The 14,590-nt window shown below is 38.6% G+C and overlaps 1 protein-coding gene across 1 annotated transcript in view; it reads right to left on the reverse strand.

The window, feature by feature from the left end:
* Positions 1 to 14,590, reverse strand: part of LOC102816143 (cytochrome P450 2C1-like) — a 29,145-nt gene that overhangs the window by 6,223 nt on the left and 8,332 nt on the right. Inside the window, exons 4-5 of the mRNA XM_006831451.1 lie at positions 10,308 to 10,468; positions 8,016 to 8,192 (exon numbers count right to left, since the gene is read on the reverse strand). Coding sequence (XP_006831514.1) covers positions 8,016 to 8,192; positions 10,308 to 10,468 — 338 coding nt within the window. The remainder of the gene's footprint in view (positions 1 to 8,015; positions 8,193 to 10,307; positions 10,469 to 14,590) is intronic.

Consider the following 14,590-nt stretch of genomic DNA (forward strand, 5'->3'; position numbering starts at 1 on the left):
TTTAATTGGGTTATTTGTCTTTTTCTTGTAGAAATGTTGAAGTTTCCTATATATTTTAGAAATGAGCCCCTTGTCTGATGTGTCATTGGAAAATATTTTTTCCCATTCTGTGGGTTCTCTTTTTACTCTTTTGGTGAAGTCTTTTCATGCACATAAGTTTTAATTTTTAGTATGTCCCAATCATCTATTTTGTCTACTTTTTGTTTGTGTCGTTTTCAAAATGTTTGGTAGTCTGTGTATGCCCTGAATTAGAGCCCTCACATCTGTCCCTTTTTTTTTTTAATTGATGGCCTTCATAATTCTGGGATTCACATTTAGATCTTTAATCCGTGCTGAGTTAGTTTTTGTATAAGGTGTGAGGTAAAGGTCTTGTTTCAATCTTTTGTTTATCGCTTTCCAGTGCTGCCAGCACCATGTGTTGAAAAGACTCTCCCCGACCCATGTGCTATATTTAGTCACTTTGTCGAAAATCGTTTGGCTGTATGTGGATGGGTTAATTTCTGGATTCTTAATTCTGTTCCATTGATCAATATATATTACATTGTACCAGTACCAAGATGTTTTGACCACTGTAGCTGTGTAATAAATTTTGAAGTTGGGGAGTGAGAGGTTTCCAACCTTATTCTTCTTCTTAAGCAGTGCCTTGCTTATCCTGGGTCTCTTACCTTTCCATATGAAATTTGTAATTGTGTTTTCCACCTCTTTGAAGAATGTCATTGAAATCTGGATTGGGATTGCATTATATGTGTAAATTGCTTTGGGCAGTGTTGACATTTTCACTATGTTAAGTCTTCTTATCAAGGAGCATGCTACATTCTTCCATGTTTGTAAGTCTCTTTTGGTTTCTTATATTAGTGTTTTGTAGTTTTCTTTGTAAGGTCCTTTATTTCTCTGGTTACATTTATTCCTAGATATTTCATTCTTTGGATGGCTATTGTAAATGGTAATGCTTTACTAATTTTTCAGTACTATCATTTTTGGTATAGAGGAATCCAACTGATTTTTGTATGTTGATGTTATATCCTGCCACTTTGTTGAATCTTCCAATGAGGTCTAATAACTTTTTTACTGAGTCTTTGTTGTTTTCTATGTATAGGATCATATTGTCTACAAATAGAGAGAGTTTTACTTCCTCTTTGCCAATTTGGATGCCTTTAACTTCCCTGTGTTGCTGTAAAGCTCTTGCTAAGACTTCCAGCACAATATTGAATAGGAGTGGTGACAAAGGGCTTCCTGTTTTACTGGTGAATTTTTATAAACATTCAGAGAAGAATTGACACAAATTTTACTCAAACTATTCAAGAACATAGAGAAGGATGGAAAACTCCTGAGTATATTTTTGAGGCAAACATAAACATCTTGCTATAACCCCAGCAAAAACTTCCCTAATGAACATAGATGCAAAAATTCTCAGCAAAATCCTAGCCAATAGAATACAGCAATGTGTATTTTAAAAATATCAGTACATCATGACCAAGTGGGATTCATAGTAGGGATGCAAGTATGGGTCAACATTAAGAAACTAATCAATGTAATCTACCTTATAAATTTTAAAAGAAAAGCAATCAATGTAATCCACTACATAAATTTTAAAACAACTTGTTCATATCGATTGATGCAGAAAAGGAATTTGACAAAATCCAACATCCATTCCTGATAAAAACACTCAACAAAGTAGGAATAGAAGGAAATTCTTTAACATAATTAAGAGAATATATACAAATCCAACAGCCAACATTACTCTCAATATAGAGAAATTGAAAGCATTCAAACAAGAACCAGACTAAGACGCCCTTTAACACTACTCCTATTTAATAGTTGGTGGGAAGTCTTAGGTAAAACTATAAGGCAAAAAAGAGAATTAAAGGCATCCAAATTGACAAAAATTTTTGGCAAATTAAAAATCTATTTGCAGATGATCCCAAAGACTCAGCAAGAAAATTATTGAAACTCATTGAAAATTTCAACAAAGTGGCAGGGTATAAGATCAATATACAAAAATCATTTGGATTTCTCTATACCAATAACGACAGCGCAGAAAAGGAAATTAGAAAAACAATACCTTTTACAACAGCCACTCAAAAGATGAAATTCTTAGGAATAAATCCAATCAGAGAAACAAAAGTTTTAAACAAAGAAAACTACAAAAACTAGTACAAGGAACCAAAAGAGATTTATAAAAATGAAAGAATATACCAATTTCATGGACAAGATGACCTAACATTGTGAATATGACAATGCTATGCAAAAGCAATCTATAGACATAACACAATCTCAATCCAGAGTCCAATATCTTTCTTTAAAGAGCTGGAAAAATGATCATAAACTTTATATGAAATGGAAAGAGACCTCAGATAAACAAAGCACTGCTTAAGAAGAAGAACAAAGGTGGAGGCCTCTTACTCCCTCATCACAGAATTAACTAAGCAGCCACAGTATACAGCCTGGTACTGGTAAAATGAAAGACACCGACCAATGGGACAGAATTGAGAACCTAGAAGTAAATCCATCCACAGTCAATTGATCTTTGCCAAAGGGCCAAAACACATTAAATGGGAAAGACATAGTATCTTTAACAAATGGTGCTGGCAAAACTGAAATCCATTGCAGAAGAATGAAACAAAGCCCATATCTCATGCCATAAATAAAAACAAACTCAACATGGATTAAAGACCTAGAAACCCTAGAACTATAACGCTCATCAATTTAAAAAGTAGTGACAAACTTAGGTGCCCTAATATATGACATAAGCATACAATCAAACAGTACAAAAACAAAAAAACACACAAAAGAATAGAAGATAAAATAAATGACTGGGACTTCCTAAATATTAGACACTTATGTGCATCAAAAGATTAACTCAAAAGAATAAAGAGGAAGTTCACAGACTGGGGGAAAATATATTGTGACAACATATCAGACAAGGTACTAATATGTAAAATTTGTAGAAAACTACAAAACCTCTACAAGATAAGAGAAACAATCCCTCCCCCACCCCAATGGGCACAGGACATGAATATACACTTCATAAAGGCAGACATTCAGGCAGCCAACAAGCATATGAAGAAATGCTTATGATCATTAGCCATCAGAGAGATGCAAATCAAAGCAACAATGAGATATCATCTCACACCAGCATTAATAGCAAAGGTAAAAAACAAAAACAAAAACAAACAACTAAAGCTGGAAAGTGTATGGAGAAACTTGGACCCTCCTACATTGCTGGTGGTAATGTAAAATGGTTGACTCATTCTGAAAAAAGGTATGGCACATCCACAGAAAGTTGGAAATAGAAATACCTTGTGACCGGGAAATCCCAAACTTGGTATATATACACAAGAAAGATGAGCCAGTACATGAGTAGATATATTCAGCATTATTCACAACAACCTCATATGTGTGTGAAAGTTGGACAGTGAATAAGGAAGACCATAGAAGAATTGATAAATTTGCGCTATGGTGTTGGAGAAGAACATTAGAAGTATCATGGACTGCCAAAAGAACAAATCAGTCTGTGTTGGAAGAAGTATAGCCAGAATGTTACCTAGGAGCAAAGATGGCCAGACTTTGTCTCTCAAACTTCAGACATATTGTCAAGAGGCACCAGCCCCTGGAGATGGATGTCATGTTTGGTAAAATGGAGGATTGGAGAGAAAAAGGAAGACCCTCGCACTGACATGGATTGGCACAGTGGCAGTAGCAATGGGCTCAAATTCTGCAACAATTGTGGATTTGGCACAGGACTGGTGGACAATGTTTTGTTATGCTGTGCCTAGAGTCGCTATGAATTGGTACCAAGCTGATGGCACCTAACAACAACAATTCACAATAGCAAAAAAATGGAGATAGCCTAAGTACCCATCAATGGAAGAATGGATAAACAAACTTTGGTACATACCCTCAATGGAATATACTATGCAAAGCTGAAGAATAAAGATGAATCTGTGAAACATCTCAGAACATGGATGAACCTGGAGAACATTATGCTGAGTGAAATTAGTCAGTCACAAAAGGACAATTACTGTATGAAATTATTATTGTAAAAACTCAAGTAAAGGTTTTCCTACTAAAAGAAGCATTTTTTGATGGATATTAGGGATGAGAGGGAAGGGATTGTTATCGACTATTCACTGACTAAAGGGTAGGGCAGACACATGTTAACTTGGGTAATGAATGGGTACAGCAATATACAAGAAGGGATAATATAATATACAAGAAGAGGGAGGTTGGCAGAAGAATAATGAAAATGGATGAAGACAAGTGGAGAAATGAATGGACTAAAAGGGATAGAATGAAATAGTGACATTGTCAGGAGGGACCAGTCACTGGAGAAGGATATCATGTTTGGTAAGGTGGAGGGTCAGAAAAAAAGACGAAGACCCCAGCAAGATGGATTGGCCAGTGGCAGCATCGACAAACTCAAGCGTGGTAGTGAGGTTCGCCCAGAATTGGGCAGTGTTTCATTCTGCTATGCATAAGGTCGCTATGGGTTGGTATCCACTTGATGGCACCTAACAACAACAACATCGTATAGTGGTTAAGAATCGAGCTGCTAACATCAGGGTGAGCAGTTCAAAACTACCAGCTGTTCTGTGGGAGAAAGATGAGGCTTTCTGCTCCCGTAAAGATTTACAACCTTGGAAACCCAGTACAGGGTCGCTATAAGTTGGAACCAACTCCATAGCACATAACCACCACAACCATATATGTATTTATGTATCCCAAAATATGTGAGTTTGAAAAAGAATATTTGTACAAAATTATTTACCTTTCCTGCAAACACTATTTTTAATGTGGGAGCTCATACAGTGGACAAAATGATGACAAGCTTCTAGATCTTATTAAACATCTTAGGGCAACGAGTTCCTGGGCCTGGAGGCTCAGGACTATAGTCTCAGGGGACACCATGGTCAATTAGAATAACAAAGTCAATATTCTACATCCTACTTTGGTGAGTAGCATGTGGGAATTTGAAAACTCATGAATGACACTCTTAGGTGCAGTTATTGGTTTCTCCAAGTGCGGAACAAAGAAGAGTGATGAGAACTGAAGAGGCTTGTAATCAGTTAGTCCAATGAACTAATGGAATATGAGGACATCAATCTCCACAACTCTGAGACCAGAAGAACTAGATGGTGCCCAACTATCACTGCCAACTGCTTTGAAAGAGATCATATTAGAGGATCCCATATAGAGTTGGAGAAAATGTTAGAAGGTCCCATATAGACTCAAAATTATTAAAATAGATAAATAAATAAATAAATTAAAAGACTGGGTGTACTGATCAGAAAGTGACTGGAGGACCTGAAACTATGGCTCTTGATCACCCTTCAGGTCTGAAAAGAAATTCACACTCAGGTCCCAATTTTCAGTCAAGCAGTAGATAGGTATATAGGAGGGGACACCACTAGTAAGGTATGTTCACCATGGAATGGTCAACCATTCAAAACCAAAAGGGCAACGTTTTCCTAAGGACAAAGTTGAGAAGGGATGGGAAGGTGGGTGGAATACAAATAGGACGCACAGCCAGGGATGGGATAACTGTTGTTGCATGGGGGCTTTGTTATCATTGAGAAGAAGCAAAGTGAATCATTTGTTGAATGTAAAAGTGATGATCTTGTCTGTAAACCTTCAATCAATTCACAATTAAAAGTTTTGTTTGTTTGTTTTATAAGACGATGGTAAGACTGTCTCTCATACTTTGGACATGTTGTCAGAATGAACCAGTCCTAGAGAAGGACATCATGCTTGCAAAGTGGAGAGTCAGAGAAAAAGAGGAAGATCCCCCCAATGAGATAGATTTTCATAGTGGAAACAACAGTGAGTATAACAGTAGTGCGGATGGTTCAGGACCAGGCAGTGTTTTCTTCTGTTGTGTACAGGTCACTGTTAGTCGGAACTGACACAATGGGACTTAGCAACAACATTTTTAGTAATATGTACTATACACAATGTTGCAGCACATAATTTCCTAATATTATTCTCAGCTGCTCAATTTAATGATTTACTGTTTAAAACACAGCCACATAGATTTGATTTTCCAAAGTAAATCAAAGACATCAGAGGCTTCAGGTGCTTCAGAGCATGTACCAAAAGGCAGATTTGGGAAGTGTTGAGATACTACCATGAAATGTATGAAAAATAAAAGAAAATAACCATGTGGACAACTCTCATTAATTTTCTGAATAGAAACACCTTCCCTAGGGTGTTGTTGTTTATTATTTCTGTAAGGTGCATTTGAATTTAGGGGGAAAAAGTCATGAGGCCTAGGTAAACAATGCTGTTTTTAAAAATATAATTGTTAGGAATTTATTGTTTTAAGTTGAAATCAAGTTGACTCTATCTTATGGCAACCTTGTAATTGAAATACTAAAGACCTTGCTGTTGTTAAGTGGCCTTGAGTCATTTCCGACTCATAGCAACCCTGTATAGAGTTTCTGAGTTGATGAATTTGAACCATGGATTTTGTGGTTCAAAGAGACCTCTGGTCAAGTGCTTATCTTACAGCACCACACCAGCAATCTACTAAACACCTTGTTGTTGTTGTTAAGTGCTGTCGAGACAGTTCTGACCCACAGCGACCCTGTATAGGGTTTCTGAAGAGCAGGAGGTGAGTTTAAACTGCCGACCTTCCAGTTCAAACCGACTTTGCAGTCCAGTGCATTAACCCACAGCACCACAACAGGACTCTCTAAACACTTTAGAGCCCTCCTTAACTTGGGATAGCTGAAGAGACTACAAAGCATGAAGGAATCCTCTGGAAATATGAGGAAAATACTGAGAAGACAGGTTGGTGCATTGGTGCAACTCATATAGGTAAAATCATGTGGACACTTCTGAGTGGGGCAGCTCAAATCCCATGAATAATTCTATGAACGTTACCTCCATCAGCATCTCTGACTTCTCATTTAGACCTATTAGCAGATTAGCTGCAAAGTAGTTGAATAAAATAATGGTGGTCCAAGTGGAAGGAATTGCCTTTTGTAGGCTTAGCTCTTTTCAGTATGTTCTGGATTCTGTCTCTCTCCAGTTCAGTGACAACCTTACATCTAGACAGCTGTCTTTATCTCGTCTTTATTGCCATTCCCACAGATTTTCAACTTGACCTTCTACTATTCATTTTCACCATCCAAATGTCTACAATTGGTCTCCCAACCTTCCGTCTCCACTAAATCTAGTCTATATTACATCTCTGAGACTATGGCAAGACAGACAATCTTAATTTCATATCAGACTTCTTTGCATTTCCAAGGTCAAGACTGCCATCAAGTGCAAGTCTAAAAAATGCAAATGAACAATCCCCCAGCTGGTCTTGATCTTCTTTGCCATCCTACATATTGTTCTACGTACCTCCTAGGATAATTTTCTTAATGACTATCTGCATTCCATTTTTGCTCTGATTAATACATCTGGCTGATCAAATGAAAACTCTCTTATGTCAAAATTCATGTTTACAGGTCCTCTGACAGCCACCAAGAACCAACTCTGTATCTGTCCCAATTCATCTTAGTTACATTCACCTCAGGCTTCTCTTTTCCACCCATGTGATCCTTTTGCCACCACATAGCTCTGATCGTCTACATGCACTTTGCACTCCATCTGAAATGCCTTCTCCCGTCCGTCGTGGCAAATATTTCCTCTCACTGTCCCATATTGCAGACATTAGTTGTTTCCATCTTTGTGTGCTGGCATGATATTTTGTATTTTCCAGTTTGTTTGCAATTGTTTCCATTCCAACCCGGGAATTTATTTCGTTTCTCCTCAGTATATTGTTAATAATTTGGTAGCAATCCATTCCTTTATTCATAATTACTGTAAACATTTCCTCTATGCAAAAAATCAATTTTAAAATCCTGCTTGATACTTAATGTAGGTCCAGGCACACATAAGTACTCAAAGTACTTATCAAGCATTACTTTCCTAACTAGTTAAACATCCCTAGTGAGTACAGAGCTATCCAGTGGACCACAAAAAACACAAGTAAACCAATAAATGACCTACTGCTAACATTTTACCTGCTCCATTTTGATCAGGAAACAATCAATAAAGTCTCGAGGATTGTTAATATCCAAAGATGCTTGGTGTTCTCTTATTTTCTCCAAAATAAAACTTCTCAGAATAACATTATTTTTAAAATAATTGTTGTGACTTCCTGGTATATAATCAAGGAGCACAGGGAAAGTATTGCAGAACTAAAGGAGAGAGAAAAAAAATCATCTCTTAAATAAAAAAAAGTTACTGTAGATATGCATACCATTTGCCAGTTGAGGGTTAGAAACTATCTCCATCTCATGAATGAAAAATGATTTCCACATGGAGGAGCTTCTTGTCCATATAAAGTAATTTTGTATACTTACAGAAATATTTGAGAGAGAAAACTGAACACATGATCAAAGATGATAATCACTTCCAATATTTATTCTTTAGTTCCATAGTATAAGTGTACCAGTACTTTTGTATTTTATATACGTTCATTTCTACAAGCTTGAAATACAAGATGGCATAGATTAGAGGTTGATATTTCGTAAATGCGGTCCAAAAATATTAAGGACGTTTGGGCAATCTTATATAAAGCATAAAGCTAGTCGTGCCTGCTTCCACCTCTACCAAGAAATCTCAGAAATAGAATCAGGATTTTAGACTTGGCATGGGTTAAAAGATACCATAAAGTCCTCATGTGATGCTGTAGTATATGCACTAGCTACAAGTTTGGCAGTTCAAACCTACCAACCACTCCTTGGAAATCCTATACAGAGTCATGAACCAACTCAATCCTATACAGAGTCATACAGAACCAACTCAACAGCACTTAACAATAACAAAGGATGCCATGAAATTCAATGCAGTATTTTGTGGATAAAGTGTCTGTACACCAGAATAGCTAAGTGACGTATCTAAGGTTACACAACGTCATTTTGGAGAGTTCCGGACATGGAAGTTCAGCACAGGGTAAAATTGTGTTGATTGTGGTTCATACACTGTGAATCCCAACCGATATTTCATCTGGGATCCCAACTGAACCATCAACCAGCTTATCTAGTCGATGTTTCCTAGTGCCCTGTAATAATGTTGTTGTATGGCTCTGTATAGGATTGTCAAGTTGTCATGTCGTGAAGTCAATTTAGACTCCTAGCCACCTTGTGTACATTTTCCAAGGAGCATCTGGTGGGTCTGAACAGCCAACCTTGCAGTTAGCAGTCCAGTGCTTATCCTATAGCATGACACCAGTAATAGGTATAGCCCTAAATATTCACCTTTCTACCCTCCTTGATATATCAGACTAGAATATTTCTGACAAGTTATTTGATGAAGAAATCATTTTGTATTGATGGTGACAAGCCTCACAGGTAATGGAAGCCTTCCAGCAAGGGCACTAGATTTCCACTAGGTTCTAAAAGTATCCTCCTCTCCCCCCCCACCCTCCCACCCCCCGTTTCTGCTAAATTTGCTCCAAAATCCCTTTTATTGTTTTAGAATCACAAAGAAGAAAGGAGTATAATATACTCTTGCTTGTCATTTAAATACCTACAACAAATGGCGCTGTGGGCTAATGCGTCAGACTGCAAAGTCATTTGAACTGCAAGGTCGGTGGTTCAAGTTCACGAGCTTCTCCTTGGAAACCCTATACACAGTCGCTATGGATTGGAATCGACTCGATGGCACTTAACAACAACAACAACAACAACAAATAAGAGGAAGCAAATGATAGCACATCCCCCATCCCCCCAATACAATTTCCTGGACCCATCTCCCCAGCCCCCACGGGACCCAAAACAATTTTCAATATTAAAGATTAAATGATCTATACTATACAGTTAGGTTGTTGTTGTTAAGTGCTGTCGAGTCGGCTCCCACCCATAGCGACCCTGTATAAGGTTTCCAAGGAGCAGCTGGTGAGCTTGAATCGCCGACCTTGCAGTTCAAACGGCTTTGCAGTCTGGCGCATTAACCCACAGCGCCACACCAGGACTCCTACAGGTATAGTAATGAAAATAGCCGGATACTCAGTAGAAGTAATATTGTTATATACACAACATATGGGCATACTTTTGACCAGTCACCAAAGTACTTTATTGAAACGGGGGAGTCAATAAATTTGAAGTTAAACTGATATTCCGAACATTTGCTTTCTTCTGAGAAAAATAAATGACCTAGCCATATTTCTCAGACGCTCACTCCATGATGCCCTGAACAAGACTTTTGTGTTCAGACATTCATCACCTCACTGCTTGGGCCATGCAGAATTTTTCACTTGTCAGAGAAAGAAATAGAAATGATTTATCCGGATGAAAGGTTCTTGGCCTTACCTGGACCCATGGGGAGCTTACAATTCTCGTATTTTCATCGAATATTTCCATCAAGTGAAGAAAATCCGGATCTGAATATTCAAAACGATTCTTGAAAACTATGGAGCAGATCACGTTGCAGGTAGCACATTTCAGGATGAAGTTTGGATCATAGGGTGAGGCTAAAGAATTGGAAGCATTAACAAATACTACTAAAATACCCTGTGAAACTTTGTCATTGAAATAGTGTTAGAGACTTTAAAGCAATTGTTGTTGTTGTTGTTATGTGCCGTGGAGGTTGGTTCCGACTCATAACGACCCTTTACAGGGTTTCCGAGGCTGTAAATCTTTACGGGAGCAGAACACCTCATCTTTCTCCCGCAGGACAGCTGGTAGTTTCGAACGGCTGACCCTGAGGTTTGCAGCCCGATTCGTAACCACTACGCTACCAGAGCTCCTTACCTAGGAACTCCTTGTTGTTAAGTGCCGTTGAGTCGATTCCGACCCATAGCAACCCTGCACAGGGTTTCCGAGGCTGTAAATCTTTACGGGAGCAGAAAGCCTCATCTTTCTTCCGCAGAACAGCTGGTAGTTTCGAACTGCTGACCTTGTGGTTCACAGCCCGATTCATAACCACTACACTACCAGAGAAACTCCTTAATCAGCAAAATATTCTATAATATCTAAAATCAACATGTCCTGTTTCTCTTCTTGCTTCAACCTCTTTCAGGAAAAGTCAAAACTTAAAATTGACCATCATCTAAATTGACCATTCCATCCTAGCTAGTTTAATAATAGTTTTTCAATACTCCATTCACATTTTCTGTTCATATTTACTACATTTGAAAATAATAATGCTTGCTATGTTTCAGAAGAAAAGAATTAAAGCGATCACTCTTAGAAATCTCTAATAATTCATGTTTCGAGGGCAGAATCACATTTATTTGCAAAGCCTGTAGACAAATAAGTACTGATAAAGGAAAGGAGAGAAGAGTGAGGGCCCTCAGAACTTTTTTAATGTAATGAATAGTTGGGAAACTACATGTAGAACTAATAAAGGAAACATTAAAGTGTGTCAGCTATTTAAGGGATCAATATACAAAGGAAAAAGAAAAACAAAAAAATCCTTCCATATTGTATGAATAGGAAAAAAACCTGACAAACAGAAATTATAAGAAGGTTTTCACTTAAATTAAACATAAAATGAGAATTGTTCATTTTAAAGTTGACCCATACATAAAACATTCCATTGCCATCAAGTTGATTCCAACTCATAGCGACCCTATATAGAGTTTCCCCTACTAGAAATCTTTATGGGAGGAGTCTCATCTCTCTTCTGCAGAGCACCTGGTGATTTTGAACTACTGACCTTGAAGTTAGCAGCCCAATGCCTAAGACACAGCACCACCAGATCTCCCACATCATACATGGTGGTGGTATTTATGTGCTCTTGAGTGATTCTGACACATAAAAGCCCTGTGAGTTGTTTCCACATAGGTAAATCTTTGTGGGCACAGAAAGCCTCATCTTTCTCTCAAGGAGTGGTTGGTGGACTCATACTGCTATCCTTGCCGCCCAGCTCATACCCCACTATGCAACCAGAGCTCCTGAATCATACATAGGGCAAACAAAAGTTTATTTTAAGAAATGTGTTATCCCTTTAATTCTTCCTTTCAGTTCTGGAGGATTCCTGGTGGCACAGCGGGCTAAGCTTTGACTGCTAACTGAAAGGGTGCTGGTTCAAAGTCCTCTGCTGCTCTGTGGGGAAAAAGACAAGGCCCTTTGCTTCCGTGAAGATTTATGCCTGGAAACCCTAAGGAGCAGTTCTACTCTATCCAATCCGGTCACTGTAAGTAGGAATCCACTTGCTGGCAGTAGGTTTGGATTGGGTTTCAGTTATGGGGGAGAAAGTCTTTCTTCCTGGAGGAAGTAACATCCAACATCTACAACCAACCCCCAGACTGAATTTATGTGAGCCAGGCATGCCCTCTTGTGCACTTGAAGTATATTGCCATATATAACCATCTACAGGATAGCTATGATATTTTTTAATGAGTGAATTTAAAAACGTGACCATTGTTTAAGTCAATGCCATAATGTTACAGAGAAAAAGTTGAAAGCAGAGGAAATATTTTATTCTTTTCAGTTGGGTATTTGTAAAATGAAACTTTAAACGTGCCCCCAAATAAAAAATGTTGTGAAGGAATGGCACAGAGCATTGGCTACTAAGAAGTTTTGGGGCCTAAAGTCTCCTATGTCATCTGAAACCCAAATATTGGAGATACCTCAGCTTTCAGGAAATCTGTTTTTTCTTAGCTTGGTGTTGTGGGGTATTTGGAAATCATTTGAGATTTATTTGTATGTGTGTGTTGTGTGGTTCGAAGCTAAAATACGTATCAGGTTTTCCTCTCATTTGAAAGAAGGAATTAAAATTCCGGTAATTTGGAATCCAAGCTGAAAACCACTGTCTTTATTGTAAATACTAACTAGGTCAGGAGAGCAGGCAATCTACTCTCTGCCATGGAGTCATTTCAGACTCATTGTTGTTAAGTGCTGTGAGTTGGCTCCAAATCACAGTGACCCTGTAGAGGGTTTCCAAGAAGTAAGTAATGGATTTGAACCACTGGCCTGGTGGTTAACAGTCCAGTGCTTATCCTACAGCACCATACCAGTGACTCTATAAAGGATTTCCAAGGATGTAAATCTTTTCGAGAGCAGAAAACCTCATCTTTCTCCTGAGAGCAGCTGGTGGGTTTCAATTGCTGACCTTCTGTTAGCAGTTAGCAGTCCAGTGCTTATCCTACAGTACCACCAGTGCTCCTTAGTAGAGCTGGCAATGAGAGTCCAATAATTAACATAAATGTTTCAATGCCAAATTAAACTGTGTTGGGGAAAAGATAAACAGAGCCAAGTTACCATGAGAGAAGAGACAGGAAAGTGTTATTAATAATTGCTTAAATACAGTTAAATAAATAACTTTATAAACTGGCATTTTATGTTTTTTGCAGAATTGTACCATACCTTAGATTTTCTTAAAATAAAATAAATGAGTAGAGTTAGGAATGAGTGACATTAAGTAATTCATATGTTGTTGTTAAGTACTGTGGAGTCAGTTCCAACTCATAGTGACCCTAAACAGGGTTTTCGAGGCTGCAGATCTTTATGGGAGCAGAACACCTCATCTTTCTCCCATGGAACAGCTGGTAGTTTCGAACTGCCAACCTTGAGGTTAGCAGCCCGATTCATAACCACTACGCTACCAGAACTCCTTAAGTAATTCATATAAAAAGTTTAAAAACAATTGACAGGGAATGGCAATTGGGATTTGCACTAAAGAGCACAGCGGCTCTGTAGGATAAGCACTGGACTGCAAACCACAAGGAGTTTGCAGCCCACCAGAGGCTCCACAGGAGAAAGATAAGGCTTTTTGCTCCCACAGAGATTTACAGCCCAATAAACATAGTCACTGTGAGTCAGAGGTGACTCAATGCACTTAATAGTTGTTGAGGTTTGCACTAAGAAATGCTCTGGAGTAGATTCTGACTCATGTTGTTGTTAAGTGCCATCGAGTTTGTCCTGACCCATAGCGACCCTGTTATAGGATTTCCGAGGAGCAGCTAGTGAGCTTGAACTGCCCACCTTGCAGTTCACATGGCTTTGCAGTCTGGCGCATTAATTCACAGCACGACATCTGGGCTCCTAGGGTCCGAGCAAACAAGGTGAAACAGTTCCATAGGGCGTCTAAGGCTGCAAATCTTTGCAGAAGCAGACTGCCACCTCTTTCTCCCACAGAGTGGATAAAACGTTTGAACTGCTGACCCTTTAGTTAGCAAGCAATGAAAACCATTGTTGTTGTTAGGTTCCATTTGAGTCAGTACCGACTCATAGCGACCCTATGCACAGTGGAACAAAACACTGCCCAATCCTAGGCCAGCCTCTCTGCTGTTGCCACACTTGAGTCCATCGATGCTGCCACCTGATCAATCCATCTCCTTGGGGGTATTCCTCTTTTTCTCTGACTCTCCACCTTACCAAACATGATTTTCTCTCCAGTGACTGGTCCCTCCTGACAACATGTCCGAAGATCGAGAGACAAAGTTTGGCCATCTTGGCCTCCAAGGAGCACTCTGGCTGCACTTCTTCCAAAACAGATCTATTGGTTCTTTTGGTAGCCCATGGTACTTACAATATTCTCTTCCAAAATCACAACTCAGAAGTATCAATTCTTCTGTGATCTTCCTTATTCACTCTACAGCTTTCTCATGCTATTGAGTTTATTGAAAATACCATGGCTTGGGTCAGGC

The sequence above is a fragment of the Chrysochloris asiatica genome, unplaced genomic scaffold (assembly GCF_000296735.1).
Source record: "Chrysochloris asiatica unplaced genomic scaffold, ChrAsi1.0 scaffold00003, whole genome shotgun sequence".
NCBI classification, from domain to species: domain Eukaryota; kingdom Metazoa; phylum Chordata; class Mammalia; order Afrosoricida; family Chrysochloridae; genus Chrysochloris; species Chrysochloris asiatica.